At 42.8% G+C, this 27,534-nt stretch overlaps 1 protein-coding gene across 1 annotated transcript in view; it reads right to left on the bottom strand.

The window, feature by feature from the left end:
• The window catches only part of LOC109935210 (adaptor related protein complex 3 subunit beta 2), a 173,048-nt gene extending 158,559 nt beyond the window's left edge, over positions 1-14,489 (bottom strand). The window contains exon 1 of the mRNA XM_048617141.1: positions 14,383-14,489. Coding sequence (XP_048473098.1) covers positions 14,383-14,489 — 107 coding nt within the window. The remainder of the gene's footprint in view (positions 1-14,382) is intronic.
• Positions 14,490-27,534: the final 13,045 nt, after the last annotated feature.

Raw genomic sequence — 27,534 nt, 5'->3', positions numbered from 1 at the left:
AATTCTTTCACAGGGTGTGGGCTTCACTGGCTAGGTCAGCAGTTGTTGCCCATCCCTAAATTGACCCTAAGAATTTGGTGGTGAGCCACATTCTTGAAAAGCTGCAGTCCATGTGATGTAGATTTACCCCCCACCCCCGTGCTGTCAGGGAGAAATTACTGGTATTTTGACCCAACAACAGTGAGGGAACAATGAAGTTCTAAGTCAGAATGGTGTGTGGCATGTAAGGAAACTTGCAGGTAGTCATGTTCCCATGCATTCACTGCCCTTGTCCTTCTATATGATAGTTGTGGGTTTGGAAAATGCTGTCCAAGGAGCCTTGGTGAGTTACTGCAGTGCACTTTGTACATAATACACACCGGTGATGAACAGAGTGGATGTTGAAGGCTGATTGAGGAGACAAACTGGAGCAAGGAAACTAGTTAATGATCCATCATTGTGCTGTACAGTGTAACAGTTACTCATTGAGAACATTCAAAATATGAAGGTAAATTATCCCCTGAAAGTCCCCAAATCACAAGGGGCCAACCAAAAACAAAAAAAGTCAGAATCTGAGGAAAGGTTGATTGTCTCTCGCGTTTGCTGTTAATAGGTTCACTACAAGCCTATCAGAAGCAAACATGGGACAAAGGCAGCCTCTTGGTGAAGCAGGATAGAGAAGGTGGAGTGGCAGCGAGGAACAAGGCTGCTGAGGCTGAAATATCAAGGATAGAGGCCAGGAGGCGTAGAGGATGGGTTGCAAAGCTGCTCAACCGGTTGGTGCATGGGGCAAAGCTTGCATCCTCAGGGCAATATGAGGTTGGAAAGGATGTGAGGTACAGCAAAGGACCAGACAGAAGGAGGAGTTGCATGGGGGTTGAGAGAAGCTGCAAAGGTAGAGGGGAAAGTGGCACCACAAATGATGGGAAGAGGGGCTCCAAAGGAGTGAAGAGCCGCAAAGGGAGAGAGGGGCTGCAAAGCCTGCAGAAGTTCAGGAGCTACTCTACAGGGAAAATATATGGATTATATTGTAATGAACACTATCAATCAGCTAATTTAATACTGAACAGTTTTAATTAATTACAGTTTACATGTACATGTTTTTACATATCTAAGCATTTCCCAGACTGTGAATCATTTGAAATGCAATAATTATTTGACAAACACATACTGGCTTAGCTCATAGAATTACAGAATTGTCCTATACAGAAGGAGGCCATGCGACCCATTGCATCTGCACCAGTTGTTTAAGCATTTTAACTTTGTGGCAATATCCTTACTTTTCCCCTTAATTTTGAATGCTGTTTCTTTTTAAATAATCACCAAATGCCTCTTGAATACCTCAACTAAACCTGCCTCCACCACACTTCCAGGTCATGCTTTTCAGAAACATCAACTACTCACCATGTGAAAAAAAGTTTTCTTACTTGGTATTTGCTTCTTTTGCAAAACAATTTAAAACTATGCCCTCTGGTTCTCGATCCTCTCTCAAGCAGAGACAGTTTCTCCCTACTTACTCTGTCTGGACTCCTCATTATTTTGAAAACTTCTACCGAATCTCCTCTTAGCCTTCCTCTCACCAAGAAAAGCAGTCCCAACTTCTCCAACCTTTCCTCATAATTTAATTGTTTCATCCCTGGAAATATTCTCATAAACTTCTTCTGCACTCTCCCCAATGGATTCATATTCTTCCCAATCTGTTTAGGACTATTGTGAATACAATATAGAAGTACACACAATGCTGTACCTGGGCTCTAACAAGTTCAGCATACGTCCTTGCTCTTATATTCTTTATCCTGGTTATTGAAGCTTAGATTACTGTGTGCTTTATTAATAGCTCATTCTACCTGTTCTGCCACCTTTAATGACGATGTACCCATACACCCTTGTTCCTTGGTTCCTGCATGCCCTTTAGAATAGTACCTTGTATTTTACATTGTGTCTTGGCGTTCTTTGTACCAAAGTGAATCACTTTACACTTGTCTATATTTAACTTCATCTGCCAGCTTTCCACCCATTCCATCAACTTGTCAATGTCTTTTTGCAGTCCCGCACTGTTCCGCCTCATAATTTTCAATTCTCAAAGATTTGTGTCATCCACAAATTATGAAATTGTCCCTTGCATGGCAAGATCTATATCATTAATACGTATCAGGAAAAGTAAGAGTTCCAATACTAACCCCTGGAGAAATCCACAACAAATCTTCCTCCAGCCCCAAAAAATCCCATTAATGCCTACTCTTCCTACCTCTTAACCAGTTTTGTATCCACATTGCTACTGTCCCTTTTATTCCATGACCTATTCTTTCCTCAAGTATATTGCATGACATTGCATCAAAGACCTTTTATAAGTCCATGTACACCACAGCAATCCTCTTCAAAAAGCTTCAGTAAGTTAGTTGGACATAATTTTCCCTGAACAAATCCATGTTTACTCTTCCAATCAATCCACATAGTTATGCATGCCTATTAATTCCAACACAAATAATTGTTTCCAGAAGTTTCCCCACCACTTAAGTTATCAGTGACCAGTCTGTAATTGCTGTGCCTTTCTTTACAACCTGTTTTGAACAATGGTGTAATGTTTGCAAATTTCCAGTGCCCCAGCACCACACCCAAATCCAGATTCAGAAAGGACAATTTTCAATGTATTAAAAAATACAATTCTAATTTTAAACTAGTTTACCCCATATCTCACTGGGTCTGTAAACGCAGCTGCCAGAATTGCACGAACCCACCTGGATAAAAAGGCGATAGAACCCTATGAACAGCAGCTATATCATCTCTTTGACAACCAAATGCATAAGCTTGTATTGCTATGCTATGAGGCTAAGAGGCAGTGTGATAATAACATAAGTGAAATTGCAAAAAACAATTCAATTCCAGAATTATTAATTGACTCGTGGGGCTTTGAATTGCTAGTCCATTACACCACCAATTCTCCCATGCTATTGTACCTGTGATACAGAATCTCCACAGTCAGTTTTTATAATTCAGAGCTGGTTCATAAAGATATTGAAATGACGTCCGTTTTGGGAGCTGAACATCTCCAGAAAGTTTTGTAAGACAACTGCACAGTGCCTGCTGCCAGAATTACCTCATCTTTCCTGAAATATTGTACATGAAGACAATGTTTCCCCTTCCGGTGGCAAAATGTAGACACATCCTCTTTTAAGAGAGCTGTTGCCCTGTTGATTCCAAAGGGCAAAAAGGCAGTATAAATCCATGAGACAAGATGTAACCCTGTTAAACAACCAATGTGTCAGCACAAACTCATTAACTACGCCTACATAAAGAAATAGAAAGGCCCAATTTTAACTCCCCTACTGCCTGGTGGAAACTTGACCAAGTAAGAAGCTGTTAAAATTAAAGACAATCAATTTACCCCTTTAAAATTCCTCTGTACCCTGACTGTAACCTGTACTTTTGAGGTATCAACTAGATCAATAGCAAGAATGAAACAAATCCTTCCTTAAGTAAACAAGTTGGGGCCTGCTCACATCACTGGTCCTGACAACTATGGTAGTGGGAGACTAGAGCAGGTGTAGTAACAAAAGCCTCACCACCTGCAAAATCTCTGACTCCCAACCTCCACTGTAGAACAGAGAGGCCTGGAGAGACAGGGTAGAACTGATGAGGCCCAGCAGTTCACAGGTTTTGTGATGGGCCATGAAGAGCTGGAATGCCTCAGAATGCTCCGTCCCTCAAGGTTGTCTCCAAAAAACCCCAACCACCCATACTAACTGAACTCCCCAACCCCACCCTCCCCAATCACAGGCAGAATACAACACAAAGATTAGGAACAGGATTAGGCAATTCAGCTCCACTAGCTTGCTCCACCAGTCAAAAAGATCATGTTTTTACTGTCACTTTTTTAACTGATGCATAACCCTGTGGATCAAAAGTCTTAATATACTCAAGACTGAGTTATTCAATGATCCAGCCACCCTGTTCTCTGCGGAACAGAACACCACAAGATAATCTGACGGAAAAAAATTACTCTTCCTCTCCATCATAAATGGAGACTCTTAATTTTTAAACTGTGTCCACAAGGGATAACATCGAGTTGAATCTTATATTTCCTGGCTAAGGGCAAGCTGCATTGAGCTTTTTGGAGGGTTTTTGCTGCAACGCCTAGCAAGATTTCTTATAAAACCTGCCATCTTACCACGCATCATTCCGGAATAATTTGTTCTCACCACATACCCACTGAAAGTTCAGCATCTCTGGCATCTACACCACCTTTAAAAGGCCACAGTGCACCTGAACAACCATTGGCAATCTGACAATGTCCCTCACTGGCAACATAATGGCACAGCAGCCACAAAGCCATGCTGCTTGAGAAACATAGCTGACACACCTTCACACATGCAGCCCCATCCTCTCACACTAGTTATTATTTAACAGCCAGACCACAGTCTACCTGCCCTCACCTGAATCCCATCTAACAGACTTTCTAGGTCACTGTTACTGTTCCCCAATGCCCATTGAACACCGGCAGGTTGTCATTATCACAGACAGATAAGTAGTTGGACAATTCCAACATGAACTTTTATTTGTGATCACAAAAAATAAACACAAATAAAATTAATCGAATCTGCAGGTCACCCCACCAATGCAAATCAAACGCTGGCATCTTGAAACAGTGACAATATTACATTCCGTGATGGTCTACTTCACCCTGCTGTCATTGAGTGGAATTAGGTATAAATTAGGTCCTGTCTGGCTTTTAGCACCCAACACAACGAGCTCTGTAATGCACAAGGATAACTTCCTCCTCCTTCTGTGTCCTCATCGTCCTCCTCAACATTGCTCCCACTTCCCCAGTTCCTCAACATCCAACACATTGCCTCATTGTCTGCTCCAATTATGCACAGCACAGCAGGTCAGGATGATGTGGCACACCCTGACTAAATAAACCTGCTGTAGCCAGACCAGTCCAAGTAACAGAACAGTATCTTCAGCAGCCCGATCATCTGCTCCACTACAGCCTGGTCCAAGCACGGGCTGTATTCTATCTGTGCTCTGCATCATTTAAGGAGTTGTAAAATTGTGCCATCAGGCATGGTGGCAGTGGGTAGCCCTTGTCCCGCAATAACCAAGCTTGTCAGGCACCTGGATTCTTAAATACACGAAATATGTGACAGTCTCCCAGAATATTGGAGTCACGGCAGCTGCCAGGGCACTGGACACACATCCTCAGGAATTGATAACAGATTACCTGAACATTTAAGGAATGGAACCCCTCCCAATGATAAATTTTGCAGTGTTGTGATACAGCCTTCTCGGTGCCACCTGTTTTATCTGGGGCAAGACAGCTATGTTCCAGAATCGTACTGCCCAGGGTGCAGCACTGAACTTGTCATGGAGAAACAAAATAAATTGGAGTGATCTTGCACAAATTGGTCACTGACGACACATTGGTGGGAACAAGACCAAGAGATCCCACTCAGGTCACCCGTCACTCCCTAGAAGAAGCCAGCTGCACAGAAGTTCAAATCAGTTATCATCTTCGCAGCCACCAAGTGAAGATGATCTCTGACTCCTGCAGTACTGAAGTCCTGCTCCAGCATCTGGCATAGTTCCATCACACAGTGTCCCAAGAGATATGCACCCTACACTGACACTGTGCCTTGATCATCCCCCGGAAATGGTGTCAGGGCCATAAAACCCCAGAGCTGAAACCTCTCCCTGATGTGCATGCTCCTTGCATTCCACAGCAGTCTGCTGTTAGTCTTGGGCTTGCCACCTTGTTCTCATGCATTCACTTTCTCCTTTTTGGGATGGCTGCCACAGCAACCAACATCCTACCAGCGGCTGAGCACAAGACTCTTGCTTTAAATAACCTATGCCAGGAACATTTACAGCAAAAGAGATTCTTAGGTCTCAGAACCGTGGGTGATGGCATTCCCTGCAGGTGAGGGCTGTGCACACTCCTCCAAACAGTGAAACATGCTGGACCCCAATAATGGGACCCATGTCTCCATTCAGCTTCAGCCTCAGCATGTGCACCAAATTGGTGAAGGTACCATCCTGGCTGAATGACCAAAACATTACAATTAAAACGAGTGCGTGAGCTCCTGACCTCTTTCCATCCCAGATCCACATCAATCATTTAACTTTTCACTGCATTCAGTGCAGACCACCACTAAGCTTACATGACAGATCATGAAACAATGGTCTCCACCCCCCAGCCTGGAATCCCCCACTCCTCTGGCAGTGATTCCCTACAGCTCCTATAGGCCTTTCTTGCACCTTCCTCAATGACTGACAAGGATCACCAGGACTATATTCATCCCAGACTGATCAACTTCAGCAAACAGCCCCTACTTGATCAGATACCTGGCCACTGTCTTTGTTGCTGTTGGCTTTACAGGACTGAGCATTGACCACATCCTGAACTCAGACAGATCCCTTGTCCTGAACCATGGGCAAAATGTGCCCATGACTGACGGCACTGGGACCCCCTTACAGGCAGCAACCCAATCCTTGAGTGGGCCGATGACTAGCCTCCACCCACTTTCAGACTAGGTCATTTGGCTAAATAAATGTGTCATGTATTTGCCACCCAGGCAGCTGGTGTATGCTATTGGTGTTAGATTGCTATCTCTGTGTTCCATACAGCAAAATGACCCCCACCCCCAGACAGATCCCTACTGTCAAACATGACATGCAGCTTGTCACTATGTCTATACAAAAGAGCATGTTAATTCAGTAGTACTGATAGTCTTTGGCACTGGCTAAGGTGCCAACACATGGCAAGACAAGTCATGGATGCTGTGGGCATGCAGGCAGGCACTAAATGAGCAAATGCTAAGAGAACAATCAATCAGCCCAGGGATGCAGGCTGGTCCATTCTGAAAGCTTAGTTCTTGACCCTGCGCACAATATGTCCTTGCAGCAGCCTTTCAATGCTAGTTGCTGGTACATCCTGCAAGACAAGTCTGTGCTTCCCAACCATCCTACAAGTGGATCACAGAAGTGCCATAATCATCGTGAGAGGTTGACAAATGTCGGGTGCCAATGTCCAATGACAAGGCAGCTTGCAGATGGTGGCCATGGATCATGCTGTTTGTTGTTGAACAACATGGAGGCTCCTTGAGCTGAAGTCACCAGGTACCCACTCTGACTTGCACGTCAAGATTTCTCAAAATCTAACTTGTTTGACAAGACACAAAGCATGTTATGGCTATTTACAAAAATGTTGTCAGGGTTGAAAATTTAAGCTATGAGAAAACATTAGACAGTCTAGAGTTGAAGAGGAGGATGAGGGGTTATTTAATCTATGTGTTCAAAATAATGCAGGACTTGGATAGGGTGACAGGGAAATCTTGTTTCCTGTAGGAAAGAGATCAGATATTGGAGTTGCAGATTTATTGTTAATGGTAGAAGGATTAGAGGGAACATGAGGAAAATGTTTTTCACTCAGAAAATGGTGGGTGCCTGGAATTTCCCCAATTTGATATTTGAAGAGAAACCTTTGACTCACATGAAAAGAATTTGGATCTGCATCTGAAGTCTTGTAACTTGCAAGGCTGTGGATCAATTGTTTAAAGGTGGGATTAGAATGAGCAATTGGTTTGTTCAGCTGATGTAGACACAATAGGCTGAATGGTCTCTTTCTATGCTGCAACTTTTCTATAGTACTAAAGAAATGCTTTTGACAATTTTGAGACCAATTGGCAGATGAGGTTTAATGTAAAACAGTCTGGCGTCCACTTTGGTAGGAAGAATTGAAAGGCAGACTATAATTTAAGTGGAGAAAGACTTCAAGAAAGGTGCAGCAAAAAGCATCCTGGTGTTCTTGTGCATGAAACACGAAAACGAGTTACAGGTACAACAACAAATTAAGAAGGCAAATGGAATTTTGGCCATTATTGTTCAACAGTTAGCTTTTAAAAATAGGGAAGTCTTGTTACAACTGTGCAGGGTATTGGTGAAGCTGCATCTGGACATCTACATACTGTTTTCATACCCGTGCTTAAGAAAGGATCTACTGCAATTAAAGGCAGTTCAAAGGAGATTCACCAGGCTGATTCCTGGGATGGGCGCTTTGACTTATCACGAATGGCTAAACAAATAATGCCTTTATTCATTAGAGTTTAGACCATAAGACTTAGGAACAGAAGTAGGCCATTCAGCCCATCAAGACTGCTCCATCATTCAATTAGGTAATGACTGATCTGATAATCCTCAATACTTTCCTACCATTTTCTCCATAACCCTTAATTTCCTTACTGCTTAAAAAATGTCTACCCCAACCTTGAATATACTTAATGACCCAGTCTCAACAACCATCTGTGGCGAAGAATTCTACAGATTTACGACACTCCAAGAGAAGACATTCATGCTCATCCCTGTCTTAAATGTGCAGCCCCTTATTCTGACATTATGCCCTCTAGTCCAATACTCTCCCACAAGGGGAAACAACCTTTCCACATCTATCCTGTAAAGTCCTTATGGAATCTTGTACGTTTCAATAAGGTTAGCTCTCAGTCTTCTATATTCCAACAAATACATGTCAAACCTACATAACCTCTCCTCAGTCCCTCCATACCTGGTATCAGTCTAGTAAACCTTTGCTGGACTACCTACAATGCCAGTGTATCTTTCCTTAGATAATGGGTCCAAATCAGTTGACAGTTTTACAGCAGTGGTCTGACTGATGCCTTGTATAGTTTTAGCAAAACTTCCCTATTTTTTATATTTAAATGATATTCAATTCCTTTATTAATCGAACATAGAACAGTACAGCAGGAACAGACCCTTCAGCCCATGTCTGTGTTGACCATGATGCTATTCTAATCTAATCCCAATGGCCTGCATATGGTCAAGTCCCTCTATTCCCTGTCGATTCATGTGTCAATCTAAACGTCACTTAAATTAACTGTTTTCCTTTTGATCTTCCTGCCACAGTGTTTATCTTCATATTTCTCCACATTATATCCATCTGTCAATATAATTGTGGATTCTTATGGCACACCACTACTTAAAAGTTGCCATCCTGAAAATGTTCCCCTATCCCAACTCTCTGTCTCCTATTAGTTAGCCACCCTTCTATTCACGCTAACACACTGTCTCTGACACCATGGGGTTTTTACTTTATTAAGTAGCCCCATGTGTGAGACCTTATCAAATGATTTCTGAAAATCCAAATATATTATGTCAATTGCTTCCTCTTTATCTATCCTGCTTGCTACCTCCTCAAAGAATTCACGTAAATTTGTCAAGCATGATTTTCCCTTCAGGAAGCCATGCTGACTCTGTTTGATCATTTTAAGCATTTCTAAGTGCCCTGTTATTACATCCTTTATAATAGATTCTAACATTTTACCAATAGCAAACGTTAAGCTAACTTACCTGTAGTTACCTGGTTTTAGTCTCCTTCCCTGTCTAAATAAAGGTGGTACACTTGCAGTTTTCAAATCCTCCTGGGTTTTCCAGAATCTAAGGATTCCTGAAGATTACCACCAGTGCATCCACTATCTCTGTAGTTACTTCCTTTAATATCCGAGGATGAATCCCTGGACATCCAGAGGACTTATCAGTCTTTAGCCCCATTTGTTTCCCTTCCACTTTTTTCTCTCGTGATAGTTGTTGTATTTATTTGCTTTCCTCATTTTGCTCCTTGAATATTTAGTAACTTTCGAATGCTAGTCATGTTTTCTACCTTGAAGATTGATGAAGAAGTCATTTCCTGGTTACCCATTATAATTGTTGGTTTTCAAATCTTTGCAATCTTCTAGCTTACCATTAATTTTTGCCACATTGTATATTTTTTTCTTTCAATCTGATGTTGTCCTTAACTTCCCTGGTTAACCATGGTTGGTTTATCCCTTTCTAAGATTCTTAGTTCCTCACTTGAATATGTTGTTGCTGTGAGCAATTAACATTTTTCTGAAATGTTTGCCACTGTTCTTCAACCACCTTGCTACTAAGCTCCTCCCCAGTCCACTCCAGCCAGCTTCACACTCATTCCTTTGTAATTACCCTTATTTAAGCACTGTTGTTTCTGATCCAAGTTCCTCCCTCTCAAACTGCATGCTAAATTCTACCGTGTTATAATCGCTATTTCAGAGGGGATCTTTTACTCTGACATCATTTATTACACCTACCTCGATCCAAAAAAGCCTGATCCCTGGTTAGATTCACCAAATATGGTTCTAGGAAACTATCACAAATACACCCTATGAGTTCTTCCTCATGGCTTCTCCTGCCAATCTGACTACATCCATGATTAATATACTGCCTTTCTTGTTGTATGCCCTCATTATCTCCTAATTTATTCTCTGTCCCACGATATAATCACTTTTTGGGGTCTATTGATTACTCCTACCAATGTCCTCTTTCCATTTTGTTTTACTCAGAAAAATGAGGGATGATCTTATTGAAATATACAAGATTCAAAAGGAGCTTGACATAGTGGATGTTGAGAAGATGTTTCTGCTAGTGAAGCAATAAAGAATTACAAGGTAATTGTTATGGAATAAGAACTTAAGACATAGAAGCAGAAATAGACCATTCAGTCCACCTCTGGTATTCAATGATCTCACATGTGACAACACAGGTGAAGTAATGGGCAGGGAGGTGGATCACTGTGTCATACATGGGAAAACTGCCCTTAAATCTGCAGATAGTGTCACAGATAATTTTATGGATGAGAATGAAATGTGTCTAAGATTAGATACTTGGGCAACTCCAAGCGTGGAAAGAGAAACCAGTGATGGAAATGCCTTGGCTACAATTCCAGTGAAAAGGTATCAATGATTAAGATGCCTCAACTGCACTTTCCTACTTTTTCCCCAGAACCTTTGATTAAAAATCTATCTCAGCCTTGAATATACCTATAACAAGGCCAGTGCCAGTTTTGTGGTCTAAGTTGAGAACAACTATTAAAAATCCCAAGATAAAAGACATTATTCAGGCATACAAACCATTGAAAATTTTTTTTAAATGAAACACTGTGCTTTAAAATTTCTATGCATTTCCAAGGAGATTCGAGAAACGTGAAACCTATTGAGCCAGATTCCTCGAGGAGTGGAAAACTCATGTTGATAGCCACTCCAGTCAGGTTTTTTTTTAATAAAAAGAATAGAGCTCTCCATTTCTGAGAGGAGATTTCACTCAGGGCTTTCTCAGAAATGTGAGGACGTACTCCCATAAAGGAAAAGTAAGGACTGGCAGGGATGTCTGAGACCAAATGTAAGGAGGGAACAACTGGATGTTATTGGAATAAAACTTTGACAAGAAAAGTATATGCCTGGACTCTGTCTAACTGAACTTTAACCTGTGGTGTTCAATGACATGCTGCAGTGATCAAAACCACTGCCCTGTCCTCACACTGTATACAGTTTATGTTTCCTTGTTCATCATCATCTATACGAACTTCAATGGGTGAAGAGGAAAATGTTGTCCCAGGCTCTATGAACAAAACCCCTCTACAAAAATTGCAATCTGCAGTACAAAAAGGGTGTGGCTCTACAGGGTACAAGGTCCTTTACTGAGGAAGCTACTACATGGAAAATATCAGAGTTGAGTGCAGTTTCAGTCCATGCCACACCAAGCCACTAACCCTAAACAAAATCACAAATAGCATCCTCTATCATGGCATCTTAGCTCCTCATCCTCACTGCAAATCTAAACAATGTCATTGACACCTTTTCACTGGAATTGTAGCCAAGGCATTTCTATCACTGGTTTCTCTTTCCACGCTTGGAGTTGCCCAAATATCTAGTCTTAGACACATTTCATTCTCATCCATAAAATTATCTGTGACACTATCTGCAGATTTAAGGGCAGTTTTCACATGTATGGCACAGAGATCCACCTCTCTGCCCATTACTTCACCTGTGCTGTCACATGTGAGTCACCGGGTTTGGCAGTTAAACATTCGGAAACCTCGTTTATCATCATTGACCCTCACATACACTGTGACTTCACCGCTGATTCCTTCCCTCTCCTTGACCGTGACACTCAGGCTGTTCAATCCTTGATAGAGTTCTTCACAGCCTAACTTCACATCCACGACCTCACATGCCTCCAACCCTGGATAGGCTTGACAGCCATCCATGCCTCTGACATGTTCTTTCTCAACTATTTCAAGAAAACACTTCAAAGAAGCTCTAAAGCTTTCCTTGAAGCATAGTGGAATTGACATTAATAACAGGCAGGGGCATGCTGCCAGTCATTCAAAATGGCAACAACTTATCCATTAAGCTGCATCATACTCTGGGCCAAACTGATTTAATTATGAGGCAGAGCAGCAGCAGAAAAAGAAAGAGAAGGAAACATATCCTGCATTCTGTATTCCATTACCTCATGAGACATTCTGCATCATGTGCCCAAAGATCTGCATGCTGAAATTCAGCCTGTTTGATCAAAACCCACAATCCTAATAGATGTCATCTTTGAATCAAGGGATATTCATTGATGATTTTCTGAGGATTCGGGGCAAACTATTTAGGATGGAGATGAGGAGACATTTTGTCACTCGATAAGTGGTGAGACTGTGAAATTCATTACCAGAGGAAGCAGGTGATGCCAAAACACTGAATGTATTCAACAGATGGCTAGATATAGCACTTGGGGCACATGAGATCAAAGGCTATGGGGAGAAAGCAGGATTAAGCTATTGAGTTGGATGATCAGTCATGATCGTGCTGAATGGTGGAGCAGGCTTGAAGGTGCAGGAACAAGCCATTCGGCTCTATCTTCTATGTTTCTATCCCGCAGTAAATCCCATTTTCCTGGCCTCGCTGCCCTACATTGAATCCCCAATACCTCCAATGTAAAATTCTCACTACATGATGGTGGTGTTGGTGCATCCAACTTAAAACTATGTTGCCATTCCCTAACTGTTTCTGTCACTGTACTTACACCAAAAGGACTTCAGTAGTTCAAGAAGAAGACTACCACCAATTAGGGATGCTTTGCAACAAATGCTATCATTGCAAGCAACATCCAGGTCCCATGAAACAATGAAATTAGATTATTTGTGGAAAATGTTTCCTCTCAACAATGCAACTAGAAGTAAGGAACACAGTTTAAGAACAAAAGGTTCCTCTTTTTAGGTGGAGTTAAGAGAAAGCCTCCCTCTCTTTGGATTGTTAATCTGTGGAATTCTCTTTCCCAGTGAGCAATGGAGACTGGATCATTGAATTTATTCAAAGCTGAGTTAGAAGGATTTTTGATCGACAGCAACTGACAGGATCAGTAGGGTTATAGGTTCTCCTAATGAGAAACTGGACGACATCAATGAGGCTTGTTTTATTCTTGGGTAATGGTGGGTAGGTCACCAATGGCCTCAGCACCTTTCAATCAAGGAAATACGCATCTAACAGAATTCTTACTCTAATAAGAGAAAACTGCTGGGGTGAGGACAGGACCAGCCCCTGGGTGACATGATGCCCACAGCTGAATAATACTCCCCATCGAGATAGACCCAAGCTGTACCAGAAACCAGCAAATGCGCTTGAATATGTGCAAGCAGCTAAAGACTGGGGAGCGGGGTGGCTGGTATTACTAACACAACACTGGACAACATTCGAGTGCAGAGGGGGTCTGTACTGAGGGGAATGTGTAAACTGAAAATGTTCCACAGCAATAGGAAATTGTAATTAATCTCATGCCATCGAAACACTCAAGAACCGGCTGCTATATGAAGCTGACAGGAACTGCTGTGTGTAGGAAATGGCATGCAGCCAGGAAGCAGAGAGCAGGAGAAGGCGGTTAATAACAGGGCACTGGGTTCCCTCCCATCTTCACTAACCTTCAGTTACATGCTGCCCGCAGTTTCCGCAACATCTCTTTGAATCCTTGCAATTAAAGCTTGATTCCCAAATTTCAGACCCAGGTTAAATTGGGATTCTGAGCTAACAGCACACATATTCCTGTCACCAAAACACCCAGAGGCCGTTTGATGTATTACCTTCTCCCTCCCACCTCAGCATCTCTTGCGTCTTCCCTCCTCTATCATCTGGGTATCAAAGCTGTTCAGACAAGAGCTGGGCTCTGCTGCATCCCAGGGACGGATTTCCAAAGGTTCCGACTCCTCAGAAGACACAGGATCCCACAGCCTTGGGGGAGGGAAGACTGTGAGCTCTCAGCCATTATTCCTTAATCCCTTAACCTCACCTCCCATCCTTCTACAACAACAACAAAGACATCCCTTATTTGTTTCGCATCTTCCGAAACCTCCTCTGCAGCCTCGGGAGCCGGAATGACACCAATCCTGTTTGCTGTGCCGAGGAAAATCTGCATTTCTCCGGACGCACGAAGAATAATAAAACCTGCAGCAGCCTGCTTTGCTCATCAGTCACCTTCCCTCCCCACATCACTTAAACCTATCGACTGATACCCGTTTTAAATTTTTTCTCTCACTTTTTGGGGTGATGGGGCAGTTACCTTTTGTAGTCGCTGGAGAAGATGCCCCCGCTAGCCGGGTCGTGTCCATATTCAGGCTCCCCCAAGGACGAGCCTTTCTCGTCGTTGTAAGCGGGGCCACTCGACATGGTGCTGAACGGACAGCGAGCTCGCTCTCTGCGCGAGGATCTGGCGCTCAACCGACAAACAGTTGTGGGGGGAGGGGCGGGGAAAGGGCGGGGCGACTCGCTGTCTTCAGTCGTCGGGAAGGGGTGTGCGTCCGAGAGAAAGCCACTCGCTCTGACGTCAGAGGGGGGATGGGCGTGCGTCGAGGCCGGTCACGTGTCGGAGGGGACCGAATCTCGAAGAAATGGCCGTCAATCTCATAGGGAGGCAGAGGCAGGCACCATCACGCCACTTAAGAAGTATAGGTCGACAGCTGAAGCACCATTGGCATCCAAGGCCTTGGGCCAAGCTTTGGAAAATGGGACGAGGTGGTTAATGGTCGGCACTGACACGATGGGCCGAAGGCTTTCTTTCCACGCTAAAAGACTGATTATTTTTTGAAGGTGGACAAATTCTTGGGCAGCATGGGGCTGACAGGTGAAAAATGGGCATGGGGTATTGGCAGAATTGTGGAGCTGAAGCTATCAGATCAACCGCCATTTAATTCAGTGGTGAAGCAGGTTTGTGGGGCGGAATAACCTGCTCCTGCGCCTGTTCGGCATCCAGGAAACCATTACTTTTCTATTGACCACCTCCTCTCATTCCTTCATTCATTCACTTTACCTTCAATCTCTCACTGATTCTAAGGGAGTGGGGAGGTCAGGAGTCATACTTCAGAGGGAACCTTCCTTACTGATCTTTTGCAACTCCAGAGGGATGAAACAGTTTTAAAAAAAAGTAATTTGTGGAAATGAACATATTGTTCACATTGGAGCACAATTTTGAGTCCATCACCTCTTCAGCCCATCATTTATCATCATTAGGCCTATAGGCTTGAATGTTTTGACATTTCAAGTGCTCATCCAAGTACGTTTTAAAGGTTGTTACGTAACCTGCCTCAACTTATCTTCCCACCAAGTGCATTCCAGGTGAAATTATTTTTCCTAAAATCTATTTTAAACATCTGGCTTTCACCTTAAACTTCTGTTCTCTTGTTATTGACCTTTCTGACCTCATTACAGCCTTGATTCAAATGTACACAAAAGCACTGATCATAAAACCACAAGATATAAGAGCAAAATTAGGCCATTCAGCCCATCAAGCCTGCTCTACCATTCGATCATAGCTGACATGTTTATCAATCTCCTGCCTTCTCCCTGTACCCTTAATCCCCCCCATACCAATCAATTTAAGAGAAGGTGATGGCTTAGTGATGTTATCACCAGTCTATTAATCCAGAGACCCAGGTAATGTTCTGGGGATCTGGGTTCGAAATGTGCCATGGAAGATTGTGGAATTTGAAGTCAATTTTTAAAGAAATCTCAAATTAAGAGTCTAATGGTGACCATAAAGCCATTGTTGATTGTCAGGAAAAACCCATCTTTTTTTAGGGAAAGAAATAGAATCATGGAGATGACCCTTCAGTTCAACTTGTCCATGCCAACCAGATATCCTAAATTATTCTAGTCCCATTTGCCAGCATTTGGCCAATATCCCTCTAAACCCTTCCTATTCATATAACCATCCAGATTATTTTTAAATGTAATTGTAGGAGCCTCCACTACTTGCAGTTGCAGTTCATTCCATACATGCACCACCCTTTGTGTGAAAAGTTGTCCTCTAGGTCCCTTTTAAATCTTTCCCATCTCACCTTAAACCTGTGCCATCTAGTTTTGGACTCATCTACCCTCGGGAAAAAACCTTGACTACTCACCCTATCCATGTTCCTCATGTTTTTATAAATTTCTATAAGGTCACCCTCAGCCTCCAATTCTCCAGGGAAAATAGCCACAGCCTATTCAGCCTCTCCCTCTAGTCAAACCCTCTGGCCTTGGCAACATCCTTGTAAATCTTTTCTGAACCCTTTCAAGTTTCACAACATCTTTCCTACAGCAGGGAATCTGCCAAACTTACCTGGTCTGGCCTAGATGTGACTCCAGACCCACAGCAATGTGGTTGACTCTTAACAATTAAGGATGGGCAATGAATGCTAGCCTAGCCAATGATGCCCATAACATATGAATGAATTTAAAAAGAACTGTCTATCTCTGTTTTAAATACTTGGCTGCACAGTCCGCTGTAACAATGAGTTACACAGATTAACCACCTTCTGGCTGAAGGAATATGACACCTAAAGGGTCATACCTTCAGTCTGACACTGTGCCCTCAAGTGCTATTCTCTCCTACTAGTGGAAACATCTTCTTCACGTCCACTCTATCCAATTCTCTCAGTATTCTGTAAATTTCAATCAGATCCTGACTCATCCTTCTAAACTCCATTGAGTACGGACCCACAGTCCTAAAAAGCTCCTCATATGAAAAGCCTTTCATCTCTGGAGTAATTCTTGTATACCTCCTCTGCACCCCCTCTAAGGCCAATGCCTCCTTCTTTAGATATGGGGCTCAAAACTGCTCACAATATTCAAAATGAGATCTGACTAGAACCTTATACAGCCTCAGCAGTACCTTTCTGCTCTTGTATTATTGTCCTCATGAATTGAATATCAACATTGCATTTGCCTTTCTAACTGCCAATTGAACCTTCATGTTAACCTTAAGAGAATCCTGAACTAGGACTCCCAAGTTCCTTTGTGCTTCAGACTTCGAAAGCCTCTCCCCATTTGGAAAATAATCTATGCCGCTGTTGTTCCTACCAAATAATCTCACACTTTCCCATGTTGTATTCCATCTGCCACTTCTTTGCCCACTCTCTAGCCTTTCCAAGTCCTTCTGCAGCTTTCCTCCTTCCTCAACACTACCTGTTCCTCCATCTATCATCTGCAAACTCAGCAACAATGCCCTCAGTTCCTTCATCCAGATTGTTTATGTGTAATATGAATAATTGTGGTCCTCCACTAGTCACTGACTGCCATCCTGAAAAAGACTCTTCTACTGGCAGTCAGCCAATCTTCTATTCATGCCAGTATTTTGCACCTAACAAATAGCTTCCTATTTAGCAACTGAATTCCAGAGGTGGGGTGAGGTGAGAGTGATAGCCCTTGTTATCAAGGTCACATTTGACTAAATGTGACGTCAAAGAGTCCTAGCAAAACAGCAATCAATGGGAATCGGGGGCAAACTCTTTTCTATCTGGAGCCATACCTGGCACATAGGAAGATAGTTGTGGTTGTTGGAGGTCAATACGTGTGCCAATACTGAGGGATTGCCTCATGTAATGGGTTCAGAATTGTGGGAGTACCACCTCATTGAAGGGTCAATACTAAGGTATTGCAGCTCTATCAGAGGGTCACTACTGAGGGAGTGCGTTATTTTCAGAGGGTCACTATTGAGGTGTTGCAGCACTGTCACAGTCAGAACTGTTAGAGGGCATGATTGTTAGAGGGTCAATACTGAGCACTGTGAGAGTGTCATACTGAGGGAGTGCTTCATTGTCAGATGGTCAGTACTGAGGTGTTGCATCACTGTCAGATGGTCAGCATTGTTGGAGCGCATCTACCACCAATCACTGATGTGGTGCCACTGGACATTGGCCTCCAGTAACACAAACAGCCTTCTACAGCCATCCTCTATGCCAAGTTGCCCTAGATCCCATGTGCCTTTACATTCTTTATCAATCTTCCTTTTGAGACCTTGTCAAGGACTGCTGAAATCCATATAAACTGCATCAACTGCCCTACCCTCATCCAAACACTTGGTCACCTCTTCAAAAAATTCAACCAGATTTGTTAACCCTCCTCTGACAAAACCATACTATCTATCCCTGATCAAACCTTGCGTCTCTAAATGGTGATTAATTCTCTCTTCTCCAATAGTTACTTTACCACTGATGTGAGATTTTACCTTCTTTTGCCGATCACCTTAAATCTGGTTCTCGATCCTCCCACCATAGGAAAAAATTTCCCCACTTACCTCTGCCCATATCCTTCATGTTTATGAACACACCTCTGTCAAATTTCCTCTCAAACTTCTCCCACCCAAGGAAACAATCTCAACTTCTCTAATCTATCCACATAATTGAAGTTTCTCATACCTAGAATCATTTCCTTCAATCTTTCCTGCACCATACCCCTATGCTGTCACCTTCTTACTGTAATGCAATTACCGTAGGTGTCAGTATATACACTAACCTTTGATTCATCAAGAAACCATCCAAGAACAGAGGTCAACGTCTTCCCAAATATGAACGTGAACTATGAAGGGACCAAAGTTATGACAGATAAATTGCTGATGACACAAAGAAAGATAGGAAAGTGAGTTGTGAAGAAAACATAATGAGCCTACAAAGGTATATAGATAATGAGTGGGCAAAGATCTGGCAAATGGAGTATAATGTGGGAAAGTGTGAAATTACCCATTTTGGCAGAAAGAATGAAAAAGAAGCATTTTATCTTAATAGTGAGAGGTTGCAGATCTCCGAGATGCAAAGATCTGGGTGTTCTAATGCATGAATTGCAGAATGTTAGCATGCAGGTACAGCAAGTAATCGAGATAGCTAATAGAATGTCATGTTTTATTATGAGAGGAAATGAATACAAGTGTAAAGAGGTTATACTTCATTTATACAGGCATTTGTTGCAAGGCCACATCTGGAGTACGATGTTCAGTACTGGTCACTGTACCTACAGACAGACTAGGCCTATAGCCTCTGCAGTTCAGAAGAGTCAGAGAGGTCTTAATTGAAACATAATATCCTGAAGGGACTTGACTGGGTGGATGTTGAAAGGATATTCAGAATCTAGAACTAGAGGCCATCCATTTAAGATGCAGGTGAGGAAAGGTTTTTTTTTCTCAGAGGGTTGTGAATCTTTGGATTGCCTTCATCAAAAGGAAGTGGATGCAGCATCTTTAAAAGTTTTTTTTAAGGCAGTGGTAGATAGATTCTTGATTATCAAGAGGATGAAAGATTATCAGAGATATGCAGGAATGTAAAGTTGAGGTTAAAATCGAGATCAGTCATTATCCTTTTGAATGGCAAAGCAAGCTTGAAGGACCGAGTAGCTTATTTTTGTTCAAATGTTAGTAACTGTCAGGTCCAATGAGGGTGATTGTCATAGTGAAATGCCATCAACATCCAATGTGCGGTATCTTAAACTCCTATGTATCGTTGCAACATAACTCATATCACCTGCATGAATACTTGTGCACAGCTATAGGACTGGTAAGTAAAACATGCATTTGTCGGGTGACAAATTGAGGCCAGTTATTGATACAAATTTAATGTGTTGTGACTAAAAAGGAGGTTGACTTATATTTCGAGTATTTGCAAAAACATGACTTAGGGTCAGAAAAATGAGAATTGTTTTATATGCTAAGTTGATTTACATGCTACAATTTATGGTACTGAATCCTCCTTGTAGGGATGAGCTTTAATTTATATAGTGCCTTAAATTGCTTTTTTACACAAAAGTAAGAGACAGAGGATGCTGAATCTCTGAAATAAAGAATAACAGGTCAGGCAGCCTCTGTGGAGAGAGAAACAGAGTTAACATTTCAGGTATGTGAATTTTCACCAGAAGTAGCCACTGTTGCAAGTGAAGAGATACAGGAGCCAATTTGTGCACAACAAGATTCCACAAACCACCATGAGGTGAATGACCTATGGACCCAAACCTAATGCCAAATGAATCGTGCCTGCCATGAGCAGAGAGGCCTGAGACCTCTCTGAAATCAGACATCAAATATAACAATGGGGGAACCACAGACTGAGTCACATACCAGCTCCTGATCTGCAAATTAATGCTTTGAACTTAATGAAATGTTACTATTAAATTTGCTTTTAGTTCACACACACTGGTGCCTATCCCACTAAACAAGAACAGGCTTCGTCAGATCTTCTCCAACTGGTAAAGGGCTTCCAGCTAACATAGTGAAGAGGCCAAATACCTATTTTTGTCATTTGTCCTGGGTACTTATTAAAGGGATATGGAAATGTAAATATTATAATGTTACACAGTGGGTAGAATCAGAGATAGGGCTAGATGTAGAGTCAAGGGTTATAACAAAGGTTGTCTATGTCGTCATTGGGAAGTGATGAAAGTCCACGTGACAATTTGAAGATGGTTCTCTCCAGCAGCCTCACGGTAGAGGCAAAGGTTTGTCTTGTGCGTAGTTAGTACTTAACATGTTTGAATAAAAGGTAATGTTTGTTGACAATGGAGACTTCTGCAATCATCACCAGCCCCACTCCTGGATACAACCAAAGAAAAGTTTTAATGACCAGTGTTCATGTGGGTCAGTCCTGAATAATGGGTCATAACACATGCCATTTCTACCCCATATGTTTGGTGGTGCTGATTGAAAGTTAAGTATTGGACGGGGCACCAGTAGAACTGATCTGCTCTCCTTTGAACAGTGTCAGGGCGTATTTTCCATCCATCTGAAGGCAGAGGGTAACTATGCTCAATGGAAGGTTGTGCAACATACAATCCATGGGCCAGTAGGTTGCCTGCCAAGACTTCATATCCAGCCCATGGAGCCAGTATCCAAAATACAGTTCAGTGAAAGTGAAGTGTTCTGCAGGGAGCTGCTCATCCAATCACAGGCCATTTATCTCCTAGCTTTGCTTTATTGAGCCTTTCAGCAGCAAATGTGGGAGGTAATCATTCTGTTATTGGAGAGTAGCAAATAATGCAAAGTTGAATGGCTTCAGACAGCCTGAGGCGTTAACACAGGAGTTTCCTGGCAGTTCGTTCCATTGGGGACAATTGGAAATAGAGGATCTGAGGAAGAGGCTAGGGGAGAGAAGAGTGTGGAGAAGGAGGTGAATGGAAAAGATTGCCTGTTGGGTGGTTGTAGGAGGGAGGTGCTGAGAGAAACAAAACTGTCATTCTCCTATACAAGTGAGGACCCAATCCCCTAAAGAATTACAGGAGTTTAAATGGTGACACAGTACAGTAAGGCCGTAAGTAGTGCCATTTGCAGCAAGAATGATACCAAGGAGAGCTGGAGTGGTAGACAAGCCAGAGAGGAACTGCAGCATTAATCTTAAAAAACCCCAGGCCATGTCTGGCACAGCTAGTATGATGCAGGAGCAGGAAATATGGTGAAGATGCCCAAGTTTCGGAAGAACAAAGGACAGAAAGGCTTAGTTGTTTAGGGATTGTGGCAGGTGAGAACCAATGAGAGAAAAAGCTGAAGGCGATTTTGGGAGTGGTAGACCATGAAACTTGGAGGGAGGTGGGTGCAGTACTGGACTTAGAGTGATTATGAGGTAGCAGGGAAGAAAATGTGGTCACTCACTTTTGCAGAATACAGAAGATCATCCACTTCCCTGTAGAATGGAGAGATGAAATGACTGGGAGATAGATAGAGAGACTGTGAAAAAAATACTGGGAGAAAGAGTATGTTCCTTCGGACTGTAGATACTGCACTGCCTGGGTGCCTATGTCAGACCAGACTGGCAGTGTCTGGTGCCAAGGTACTGAAGAAATAGGACAACGCTCATCTCCGCCATCCTGGCTACCAAGACTTCCATGCCACTATCTGCAGACTGGGATGCTAACTTCCTTTTGTAAGTCGTCATCTTTAGATTTGTAGTTGAGGGTCAAGGGCAGATCCTGGCTTGTCACATTGAAATAGTAGGCAGCTGGGCTTTAAATATGGTATGAACACAGGAACATCTCAGCATCCTGTGACCACAAAGTTACGTGAGTGCAGAGATGTAGAGGCAGCTTGCATAATTAAGTGAATGAATGACAAAGAATTGCATAGGAAAAGTTACCAAGGCTGAATGAGGGAGATACCCCATGAAACTGTCTGAAATTGACACTTAGCCCAATAAGGAAAATTTCGGTGTTTGCTCAAAAGGAAAGCACTTAATTTAAGAGGCGTTTAGACAGACATGTAAATAAACAGGCAATAGAGGGATCTGACCATGTTCAGGCAGATGGGATTAGTTTAGACTGGCATCACAGTCAACACAGACATGGTGAGCTGAAGGGCCTGTTCCTGTGCTGTACTGTTCTATAGTCAATGTTATACTAGTGACTTTCTCATTGTACTGCATCAGTTCAATGTTTTATGCATAAATGGAAATGACATGAGAACTTTTTCTTATTTCAAAAATATACTTTCTTTATAAAAAAATCTTTGTCTGTGTACATTGACACAAAAGCAGTTTGGTTCTGCACAGTTGCATATCAAACAAACAAAACAAAGCATTGAACTTTGACTATACCTCAACAGTGGCATTCCTCATTGTACTGCATCAGTTCACAGTGTTTTGTGCAAAAATGGAAACATTGTGAGAAAATGTAGGACTAGAGAAAGGCTGTTGATTGTGTGATGATTTGTGAGTTGATGTGTGAATAGTTCAGGGGAGTGATGTGGTGAGATGTGCTGTTGAGTGGTGAGACGTTTCAAGTGTGCAGACAAAAATATCAGCCTAGGAAACTCAGAAATGCGAACAAACAGCTTCAAAACAGTAAAGGTTTGTATTTATATAGCGCTTTTCACAGATTAGCACACTCCAGTTTGCTTTGCAGCTCATTAAGTGCTTCTGAAATGCATCACTGTAGCAAGCACAGCAGCCAATCTGCACACAGCAAACTGTCACAAATGTCCTGCTGAAGGGTCTAGGCCCAAAATGTCAACTCTCCTGTTCCTCTGATGCTGCCTGACCTGCTGTGTTCCTTCAGCACCACACTGTATCGACTCTGACTCCAGCATCTGCAGTTCTTGCTATCCCCTCTCACAAATAGCCATGACATATTTGTTTTAGTGATAAATTTGGCTGAGATTACTGAAGTACTGCCACAAGATCTTTTATGACCATCTGAGAGTACAGATCAGAGCTTATCCAAAAGACACATCTCTAACATTGTGGTATTTCTTCGGTACTGCACAGTAGTGTTTGCCAAGAAAACACATGAATGGGACTTGACCCCATAACCTTTTGAGTCAGAGGAGTGTCCTACCCACACAGCACAGATAACTTATGACTGAGTTAAGCTCTTTAAAACAATTCAATACTCTTTAATTTTCACAAAATCACAGAATTATTACAGTGCCAAACGAGGCCATTTGGCCTATCACTTCTGTGTTGCTGCTCTGAATGAGCAGCTCACTCTGTGCGATTTTCCTGCCTTCTCCCCAATCCAATGTGCGTTCTTCTTTTTCAAATAACCATCTAATTTCTTTTTGAAAGCCTCAGTTGAACCTATCTCCACCGCACTGTCAGATAGCATATTCCAGACCCCAACCACTAGGTATGTGCAAAGGTTTTTCCTCAACTTTTGCAGGATTTTTGTCAAATACATTTTGGAGAAAATCTGTGGAGCGGGATTTTCCATATTCATCTTACTTTGGAAATTTGCAAAACAAAATTACACCCCTGTATGGGAATGCATTCATAAGTAAGAGCATTTGCAAGTTGACGTTCATACGTTGGTGACCCCTTGTATGCTGAAGTTTGAATGTTCCTGTGGTGGAACATTTTAATATGTGGTCCGCTATCTCTGTGGTTTCCTGAAGTGGTGTTAAGTACTAGTGACGTATAACAGGGAGAAATGTGACCGCACAAATAGACTCTCAGGAAGTACTTGATTGACCTGTATTCACAGTAGTAAGTTGTGCTTGATGACAGATGATAATATACACAAGAAACACCCCAGAGAGTATTACAGGTGTTTTGTACCATTTCAAAAAGAAAAATTTGCTACTCTGCTGTAAGTGTTGTATTGGACTGTGTCTATTTAGTGTGCCTAATACTTAGGGAACAAAGCACTGGGCATTCCACAAAACCTATGACTGGATGAGTATCCAACATGATCACAACCATTGAGATGCTCCATCATGCTGGGATCAAATATGTGGAACCATCCTTCAGAAAATGCAACTTTGATGGGGAGGCCTACAAAATCCCCAGGCAGAGCTTTTATGCGGAACTGTCTCAGGCTGAACAACATCAAGATGGTCAATACAAATGGTACAAAAACTTCCTCAAAAAAATTGTTCCAAACTCCTGAATTGTAAACCACTTCTCTTTGATAAACCATGCAGAGGCAAGCGCTGAAATATGGTTCTGTATGCTTCAAGGACCATAGTCACCAAACTTATAGCACCCAACAAGCTCAGGAGAAGGCTTTGGCGGTGGTGCAGTTGCAGAAGATCCTCCAAGCACCAATAACAAAGATTAGAACTGCCACTTCACCTGGATATCCTTGCTGATCTCTATTTGGACTCTTTAGTCATAATAGGACTCACAGAAAACGATCAAATCACTTACAGCTTGGCCAAACTTGAATAATAAGGTGTCTACCACACGGCGCACATTTTTTTTTACTTCTGCCACAGTTTGTATAATAAAGCCTATTCTCTAAATGGCAAACTGTTATGTATGAGAAGAGGTAAGCAGGTGGCATTTGTGTTTGGATTCACTGGTTATCTCTTTAGATCTCCAGCACAAATCTTATCCTGTTGTCTCTGGTTTGCTGTTTCTCAGCAGCTCAGTCTAATGGTAGAAAATACTGCCAGCCAATTTCTCAACACTATACAGCTTAATAATTTGATCTGAAATCTTTGATCAATATCAATCATCTGTATAAAATATCTTAAAGGGAACAAGGTTAGAACACAACACCAACCGGTTTATTTGAAACCTCAAGCTTTCTGAGCACTGCTTCTTTGTCAGATGAAGTCAAGGGAACAGCAGGTGTTCTATTGACAAAGAGCATTGAAACCGAGCAAGCCTCACAGGTATCAAAATGAGCAAGCTGGATAGGTTAGGTCAGGTACAAGAAGCCAAGGCAATGGAAACACAATCAGTGTTATCATAATAATTGTTGCCCCAGTTTTGCTTATTGGTTTAGGTATGTCTCAGAACTCTGGTCCATTCTCAGCTTAGAGCACAAAAATCAAAGTTGTCATTCCCATGCAATGCTGAAGCAGTTTTGCTCTGTCTGAAATGCTGTTTTTCGGTTGACACATTAAAACCAAATCTTCACCTGTCTGTTTGGGTGGTGTCTCAGAGCACTGTTTTGGAGAAGAGCGGGGAGAAGATGGAGAGGCAGTAGAGTATTGGTGAAGTTACTGGACTAGCAGTCTGGAACTCAGGTTAATGTCCTGAGGACATAGGTTTGAATCCCAACATGGACAGATGGTGAAATTTAAATTCAATGAAAAATCTGGAATAATAAAAGAAAGTCTTACAGTAACCATTGCCAATTGTTGTTTAAAAATCCATCTGGTTCATTAATGCCCTTTGGGGAAGGAAATATGTGACTCCAGACATGTAGTAATACGATTGACTCTTAACTGCCCTCTGGGCAATTAGGAATGGGCAATAAATGTGGCCTAGCCAGTGACGTCCACATCGCATGTCATCATTGGCAATCACTCACTAACAAATATGATTGCCCTTGGATATTCCATCTTGCTGGTCGTGGTTCTGTGGGTCCAAGTGTGGCTGATGAGCCCAATCCTATAGCGGCAACTCTGACCACACATTTAGCTGGTGTTTCTGGGAGGTGGAATTGGTCCTTGAAATCGCTAGCACTCCTTTCTCCCATGTAAAAATACTTTTTAATTACTTCTCCATGGTGTCCTGACCGATATTTGTCTCATACAGTCAACATAAAACAAAAACAGATCATCTGGTCATTATCACATTGCTGTTTGGGGAGTTTGCTTTGTGCAAATTGACTACCTTGTTTCTTTCATTGGAACAATGGTTATGTTTTTAAAGCATTTCATTGGCTGTGAAACTTTTTGAGACATCAGATATCTTGACAAGAGCTGTATATTGCAAGTGTTTATTTTCATTTTCTCCATAATTAATGTACTATTAGCGATTAGAATAACTGTTATCTATAGCTGACTATGATTGTTGATGCAAAGCTCTGGATCAATCCAAGTGAGCCGTGAATGATGAGACAACAAGGTGCAGGGCTGGATGAACACAGCAGGCCAAGCAGCATCATAGGAGCAGAGAGGCTGACGTTTCGGGCCTAGACCCTTCATCAGAAAAGGGGGAGGGGAAGGGGGTTCTGAAATAAATAGGGAGAGAGTGGGAGGCGGATAGAAGATGGATAGAGGAGAGGATAGGTGGAGAGGAAACAAACAGGTCGAAGAGGCGGGGAGGGAGCCAGTAAAGGTGAGTGTAGGTGGGGAGTTAGGAAGGGGATAGGTCAGTCCAGGGAGTACGGACAGGTCAAGGGGGCGGGATGAGATTGGTCGGTAGGAGATGGAGGTGCAGCTTGAGGTGGGAGGAGGGGATAGGTGGGAGGAAGAACAGGTTAGGGAGGCAGGGGCGAGCTGGACTGGTTTTGGGATGTGGTAGGGGGAGGGGAGATTTTGAAACTTGTGAAATCCACATTGATACCATTGGGCTGCAGGGTTCCCAAACGGAATATGAGTTGCTGTTCCTGCAACCTTCGGGTGGCATCGTTGTGGCACTGCAGGAGGCCCAGGATGGACATGTCGGCTGAGGAATGGGAGGTGGAGTTGAAATGGTTCGCGACTGGGAGGTGCAGTTGTTTATTGCGAACCGAGCGTAGGTGTTCTGCAAAGCGGTCCCTGAGCCTCCGCTTGGTTTCCCCGATGTAGAGGAAGCCACACCGGGTACAGCGGATGCAGGATACCACATTGGCAGATGTGCAGGTGAACATCTGCTTGATGTGGAAAGTCTTCTTGGGGCCTGGGATGGGGGTGAGGGAGGAGGTATGGGGGCAGGTGTAGCACTTCCTGTGGTTGCAGGGAAAAGTGCCGGGTGTGGTGGAGCTGGAGGGGAGTGTGGAGCGGACAAGGGAGTCACGGAGAGAGTGGTCCCTCCGGAAAGCAGATAAGGGTGGGGAGGGAAAGATGTCTTTGGTGGTGGGGTCGGATTGCAGATGGCGGAAGTGTCAGAGGATGATGCGTTGGATCCGGAGGTTGGTGGGGTGGTACGTGAGGACGAGGGGTATTCTTTTTTGGTTCTTATTGCGTGGACGGGGTGTGAGGGATGAGGTGCGGGAGATGTGGGAGACACGGTTGAGGGCGTTCTCGACCACCGAGGGGGGGTAGTTACGGTCCTTGAAAAACGAGGACAACTGAGATGTACGGGAGTGGAATGCCTCATCCTGGGAGCAGATG

Source organism: Rhincodon typus, chromosome 36, assembly GCF_021869965.1.
Source record: "Rhincodon typus isolate 14 chromosome 36, sRhiTyp1.1, whole genome shotgun sequence".
NCBI lineage: Eukaryota > Metazoa > Chordata > Chondrichthyes > Orectolobiformes > Rhincodontidae > Rhincodon > Rhincodon typus.
The sequence above is the reverse complement of the archived record's forward strand: the minus strand, read 5'-3'. Positions and strand labels throughout refer to the sequence as shown.